Below are 7633 nucleotides of genomic sequence, written 5' to 3' on the forward strand. Positions count from 1 at the left end.
CTAGAAAAGAGATGGGCTTAGCAGGAGAGGGCAGGGCTTCCTGCCGCCCACCTGATTTACTACAACTTGTGCTAGAAACTGGCAGAAATGATACCCCCAGTCTATGCCAGCTCCTGGCTGGTGTAGACTTCAGTTTCGGGTGCAAGTGCTAGAGATGAGAATCATTTATAAAGTGGCATTTGTCTCTTAATAAATTAGGCGCATCTTACTCCTGCACAAGGAGATCTACAGTAACTGGCCAGTCTTTATAAAGGTCCCCCAGCGTCATGTCATATATCACTCCTAGCACAATGCATGCTCGGTCTGTCTGCAGCCACATACCTTAATTACCCAACTTCTGTGCATTTTGTACATGAGACCCAGAAAATGTAACCTCCATATAACACTTTTCTTTTGAATTAAGAAGTAACCACATTGGTAGTCATGTGTCTCTGGAAAACAACCAAAAACTTGGGAATCTCCCTTAGATAAAAGCGACAACAAGTTATTGGTTGGATTCTTTTTTTATTTATTTTATTTTGTTATTATTAGATTTAATTATTTGTTATTTTGGCAGAGCTGAAGTTACATGTAAGGCTACTTTCACACTAGCGTTTTTACTGGATCCGGCAGGTTCATCAAAAAACGCTTCCCTTACTGATAATACAACCACCTGCATCCATTATGAACGGATTCAGTTGTATTATATTTAACTTAGCCAAGACTGATCCGTCACGAACTCCATTGAAAGTCAATGGCGGACGGATCAGTTTTCTATTGTGTTTTGCTCCGCATTCCAGGACTTAAAGCAAACCACAGCATGGTGCGGTTTGCTCTCCGGTATCAGAACGGGATGGAATGCATTCTGGAGCACTCCGTTCTGTTCAGTTATGTTTTGTCCACATTGACAATGAATAGGGACAAAATGGAAGTGTTTGTTTTCTCGGTATTGAGACCCTATGACGGATCTCCATACCAGAAAATGTTAACACTAGTGTGAAAGTAGCCTTAAAGGGGTTTTCTGGGACGTTGAAACTGATGGCCTATCCTTAAGGTCGTTTTACACTGAACAATTATCAGGCAAATTATGGGGTATGGGCATTTGTATAAACGTTCATTCCCCATAATCTGGCTGTGTAAAAAGTGCCATTCAATGGGTGATGGTGTTGTTGTGCGGATTTTTCCCTTTTCAGTGGACGGGTGAGGTCTTTGGGATATCTGCATCAAATCTTCACTAAAAACTGCATAAAATGCACAAAAAATGAGGAAAAACCATGGTAAATAGTGCAGATTTATGTGTGTGTTTTTGTGGATATTTCTTGCAGCTTTTTCTTCACACAGATCTGCCCCATGTGCAGGCACGCTTCTAGTAATCGCTCGTCCAGAGATTCCTTCTGACATTCTGGATTTGCTGTTTATGTCCACGTCCTACACTAGAGGACCCATCACTTACAGGCTTTGATACACATTGGGGAATACCGTAGTTATTTAACTGTCTAAAGAAATAGCAACTCTTATCAGATACCAATCACTGAAATCTGTCAGTCATGCTGACCTGTACTGACACAAAAGAGGGTGTAAAATAGTGTAATATATAGGATACAGTGGAGATGTAGGAAGAACATACAATCTGCTATGTGCTCATCCCTGCGGATTACACAGATAATCACAAATACTTCAAGGGGTTGTCTCACTTCAGAAAATAGCATTTATTATGTGAAGAGAAATTTAATACAAGGCACTTACTAATATATTGTGATTGTCCATATTGCCTCCTTTGCTGGCTTGATTCATTTTTCCATCACAGTATACACTGCTCATTTTTACGACCACCGTGCAATCCATCTGTGGTGGACATGCTTGCAGACTATAGGAAAAAGTGGCGGCCTCTCTGGTGGCCAAGGCCGCGGGAGTGCACATAGACTGGTGCTTTTTCCTATAGTGTGCAAGCACGGCCACAACTGAGGGATTGCAGGGTGGTCATAACCCCTGGATATGAGCAGTGTATAATGTGATGGAAAAGTGAATCCAGCAAAGGAATAATTTGGGCAGATTATCGCTAACAAGCGTTGCCGCTGATTACCCAATGAGAGAGCGAAACGCACATTCATCAGATAATAATAGATCGTTGGTGCGGTCACTTAACCCATTGTTTGCCAGCAGCAGATTGTGCCGTCTAAGCAGCGATCTGCTGCCGGGAAACAATGATTCTATATGGGGAAGAGTGATGGCATTAGTGATCGCTCCTCCCCTTACTGCGGAAGAGATCGTTGCATGTAATGTAATAGCAGCGCTCCCCCACACGGACAGGCAGGTGATTGTCGGGAAGGAACGCTTCCTTCCTGACAATCGTCTGCTCCATCGCCTCTGTGCTTTATAGCATTATTATATACAGTCACAACACACTACAAGCATGTGTACCAGCTAGATACTTCTACAATCCAGGATAGTCACCTGTAAAGTGTCTGCCGTAACACCTTTCTGCAATGCTAAACACTGTATATTATGAAGAATCTACAAATAAACTGATATCATATGCAACTCCAAATATAAGAATATGCTGTAACTTAGCCATACTTATACCTCTCAGTATGCAACCCATATAAAACGCTAACCTGGTACATTGTGACCATACACTGAGGGAACTCGGCAGGGAGCTTGTTCCAAACATCTTGGAGAACTAACCACAGATCTGTGGATGTAGGCTTGCTCAAATCCTTCTGTCTCTTCATGTGAGCCCAGGCAGACTGGATGATGTTGAGATCAGGGCTCTGTGGTGCCATATCATCACTTCCAGGACTCCTTGTCCTTCTTTATGCTGAAGGTACCATAGTTCTCAATGACATTGGTTGTATGTTTGGCGTTGCTGCCCTACTGCAGAATAAATTTGGAGCCAATTAGACGCCTCCCTGATGGTATTGTATGATGAGTAAGTATCTGCCTGTATTTCTCAGCATTGAGGCCACCATTAATCCTGACCAAAACCCCAACTGCATTTGCTGAAATGCAGCTTCAGCCTTGCAAGGAATCTCCACCATGCTTTACTGTGGCCTGCAGACAAATTATTGTACCGCTCTTCAGTCCTCCAGCAAACAAACTACCTTCTGTCACATTTAGGCTCATCAGTCCAGATCACCTGAGGCCATTTTTTCTGCACTCAGTTCTTATGTTTTCCTGTATAGTTGAGTCACCTGGCCTTGTTTCCACATCAAAGGTATGGCTTTCTGGCTGTGATTCTTCCACGAAGACCACCTCTAGCCAGACTTCTCTGAACAGTAGATGGTTGTACCTTGGTCCCACTGGTTTCTGCCAGTTCTGAACTGCTGGACATCTTCCGATGTCGAAGGGAAGTAAGAAATTGGCTGTAACAGAAAGCAGTTTGTTCGCAGAAGGGCTGGAGATGGCAAATGGAGTTGGTGATTAGGTCAGGATTAATGATGTCCTCGATGCTGAGAAAATACAGGCTGATAACTATCCATCATGCAATACCATCAGTGAGGCGTCTGATTGGCTCCAAATTTAGGGTACTTTCACACTAGCGTTCTTCTTTTCCGGCGCTTAGTTCCGTCCTAGGGGCTCAATACCGGAAAAAACTGATCAGTTTTATCCTAATGCTTTCTGAATAGAGAGCAATCCGTTCAGTATGCATCAGGATGTCTTCAGTTCAGTCAATGTACGGTTTTTGGACGGAGAAAATGCATGCTGCAGTATTTTCTCCGTCCAAAATTCCGGAACACTTGAAATGCATTAAGGCCCTAAGTGTTCCGGAAGAACGGATTCGGTTTTCTGGTCTGCGCATGCGCAGACCTTTAAAAATGTGAAAAAGATAAATACCGGAATCCGTTTTCCTGGATGACAACCTGATAGACGGATCCGGTATTGCAATACATTTGAGAGACGGATCCGCATCCGGATCTGTCTACAAATGGTATCCGTTTGCATACAGATTGCTGGATCCGGCAGGCAGTTCCGGCGACGGAACTGCCTGCCGGAATCCAGCGACGCTAGTGTGAAAGTACCCTTACCCTGTAGCAGGATGACCCCAAACATAAAACCAATGTTATTAAGAACTATCTTCAGTGTAAAGAAGAACAAGGTTCCTGAAAGTGATGGTATGGCCGCACAGAGCCCTGATCTCAACATCATCCAGTCTGTCTGGGATTACATAAAGAGGCAGAAGGATTTGAGTAAGCCTACATTTTCTAATTTATAAAAATAAAATATTAACACTTCTATTTTTGAAAGCATTCTTACTTTGCAATATTTTTTCACACCTGCCTAAAACATTTGCACAGACAGAAACAGACACACAAGAAACTGCACTAAGTGTAAATATATACCCAATAGCCAAGAAACTTCAAAATGAAAGCAGGATCTGAGTGTAGAATGCAGAGTCCGACTGGTGGAGTTAAATCAATCTTGCATGGATGAAAAAATGTAAGATTGTTTATCATACCTGGGAGAAATGTATCTATCTTATCTGCATAGTATATTTATGTGGGATCTTGATGTAAATACACCCATTGCCATTATTATATATAGTGTATATAAGATATGCATAATAGACATATTACCTATTCAATATACACGAGGGGCATCTTTCAGCACATCATGTTATATCGCTGTTACTACAGTATATACCAGTGATAGGCAAACTGCGGCTCTCCAGCTGTTGCAGAACTACAACTTCCAGCATGCAAAGACTGCCTACAGCTTTCAGCCTACAGCAGGGCATGGTGGGAGCGGTAGTTTTGCAACAGCTGGAGAGCCACAGTTTGCCTATCACTGGTATATACAATATAACACAGGGGCATTGATTAATGTATGACAGGTTTTGTCCTGTAATATTTATGATATCACACAGCAATTACTATAGTTATCACTCCTATCAGTATGGGTAGGATATGTCCTGTTATTATTTTTATGATGTCACACAGATATTACTATGGTTGTTACCACTATCAGTATACAGAGGATCTGTGCTGTAACATTATAGCTATCATCACTATCACTAGTATTGGCAGAATCTGTCCTGTACTATATATGATATTACACAGGAATTGCTATAGTTTATGATCACTAGGAAAATTATGTCCTGTAATATGTATATCACACAGGTATTACTATAGTTATCATCGCCATCAGTGTGGACAGGATCTGTCCTGTAATATTTATATAACATGGGTATTACTATAGTTATCACTATCAGTATGGGAGGATCTGTCCTGTAATATATATATCACACAGATATTACTATAGTTTTCATCTCTATCACTATAGGCAGGATCTGTCCTCTAATATATCATAGTTATTACTAAAGCTATCACCACTACCAGTACTGGCAGGATCTGTCCTGTAATATTTATGATATAACACAAATATTTCTATAGTTATGACCACTATCAAAATGGCCATAATATATCCTGTAATATGTATTATATTACCCAGGATTAATATAGTTATCATTGCAATCAGTATAGGCAGGATCTACCCTATAATATTTATGCTATCACACAGCTATAATTATGGTCATCAGTATAGACAGTATCTGCCCTATAATATCACGGGGGTATTACTTTAGTTATCATCACTATCAGTATAGAAAGGATCTGCCCTACAATACCTATGATATCACACAGGAATCAGTATAGTTATCATCACTAACACTAGGGGCAGGATCTGTCCTGTAATATTTATGATATCACACAGGTATTATTATAGTGATCAGTATAGACAGTATCTGCTCTGTAATACCTATGATATCACACAGGAATCAGTATAGTTATCATCACTAACACTAGGGGCAGGATCTGTCCTGTAATATTTATGATATCACACAGGTATTATTATAGTTATCAGTATAGTATAGTCATCAGTATAGACAGGATCTGCCCTACAATATGTATGGTATCACAGGGGTATTACTATAGTTATCATAACTATCAGTATAGACAGGATTTGCCCTATAATATTTGTGATATTAAGCAGGATTACTATAGGTATCATCACTATAGGCAGGATCTGCCCTGTAATATCTATGATATCACGCAGGTATTACTATTATCAGTAGGAGTAGTGATACTCATGCAGGGTGCAGGTGGTACCTGAGTGTGCAGGATCTCCAGGTTGGGGATGGGTCGAGGAAGGACAGGGATCTTCTTGTCGGACAGTCCATTCTCTATGGTTCCATTGGTTGTCATAATGCAGGATAGGTAGGTGTCCTTATGTCCCTGCTGCTTGTATCCTCCTGTGTGGACTGTAGCAGAGCTGCGCTCCCTTTAATATCCCAAGTTCAGAGGCATCCAGATAGGAGGAGGACAGTGCTGTGATTGGGTGGAGGGCTGCCCCTGCACACCCCCTCACAACTTCCTAATATCATAGTCATTGAGATCCCACACAGGGACCTGCCTTTATACACTGGCTCTGGGCTTCCTGATTGCACCATGTGCTGCTCTGGTGTGATCACTGGGAGCCTGTGTCTGTGCCAGTCTGAGAGCTACCAGCAGCCCTGACACTGCTCCTATGTGCAGATATATAGGACTTCATGGATCTCCTGTAAAACTAACCAGACACACTGACTTAGCTATGTATGTATTTACTTATTGTAACAGCAGCATTTCCTCAATCACAGCCTGTGCTTTTTACATGCAGTACTCCAGCCCATATTGTCCTTTAATACTGCATAACTGTTGCGATTTGCTCTGGTAGGCAGGTTAGCGGACGCAGTATAGAACCAGGGACCAGGTTGTAAATCACTCTTAAGTGTTTATTCACACATAACATAACAAAACAGTCACTTTTCAGGCTTGGTGCTTGTTCACACACAGAAAAACAAAATAAAGTTCACCTGGTATACCGGGTGTCAGTTCAGATCTCCAGAGCTCCACTGTCAGAGGGAGGTAATCCACACCACCTGACAGTGCTGGCTGTTTTTTATAAGCCTGCCAAGACTCGGCCTGGAACGTGGGGAGTAGTCACCCACCCAGCACTTTGACTACTCCTAGTAAGAGCCGTCCCTGATCAGCTATACAGCTATACTAAATAGCTAGGTGTCAAACAGCATCTGCTGCTGACATATGAAAACTGGCTCGTACTCCCCCGAGGCCAGGAACCTCAGTGACACATACCTTCCGCCAACGACGGACCCTTGCACCTTCCTACAATACTAGACAACCAGTCACATTGAACAGGGTGTCTGCAGTCAGAATGCCATAGAGCAAAAGGAGCTGAGCAGGCTGATATATAGTTTTATGGGGAAAGATTCAGTACAACATGTAATGTATACATTTATATTTCATGTAGATTGTAAGCTCTCACGGGCAGGGCCCTCTCTCTTTCTGTACCAGTTTGTAACTCATTTTGTTTATGATTAGTGCAATTGTCTGTATTATGTATGTATACCCCTTATCCTATGTACAGCGATATGGAATGAATGGTGCTTTAATAATAAATAATAATAATAATATTTATTCTCATTCAGAGCTTTGAAGTCCAGGAGTCGGTCCTATCAATGATCTGTATACACAGTCATAGAGGGAAGGCTGTCAGTCACTGATAGGACCGGCTCCTGGACTACAGAGCCCGGAATGAGGACAGATATAAATGAGTAAACTACAAACTTACTGAATCTTTTCCACCATAAACTATACATCAA

General features: G+C 41.7%; 1 protein-coding gene across 2 annotated transcripts in view; it reads right to left on the reverse strand.

Moving 5' to 3' along the window:
* ALDH1A3 (aldehyde dehydrogenase 1 family member A3) overlaps positions 1-6266 on the reverse strand; it is a 32919-nt gene extending 26653 nt beyond the window's left edge. The window contains exon 1 of one of the 2 annotated variants that reach the window (XM_044279411.1): positions 6084-6266. In XM_044279411.1, the coding sequence (XP_044135346.1) occupies positions 6084-6179 (96 nt within the window). In that variant the 5' untranslated portion in view covers positions 6180-6266. The remainder of the gene's footprint in view (positions 1-6083) is intronic. The other variant, XM_044279410.1, reaches the window with a different exon arrangement.
* Positions 6267-7633: the final 1367 nt, after the last annotated feature.

Source organism: Bufo gargarizans, chromosome 2, assembly GCF_014858855.1.
Source record: "Bufo gargarizans isolate SCDJY-AF-19 chromosome 2, ASM1485885v1, whole genome shotgun sequence".
NCBI lineage: Eukaryota > Metazoa > Chordata > Amphibia > Anura > Bufonidae > Bufo > Bufo gargarizans.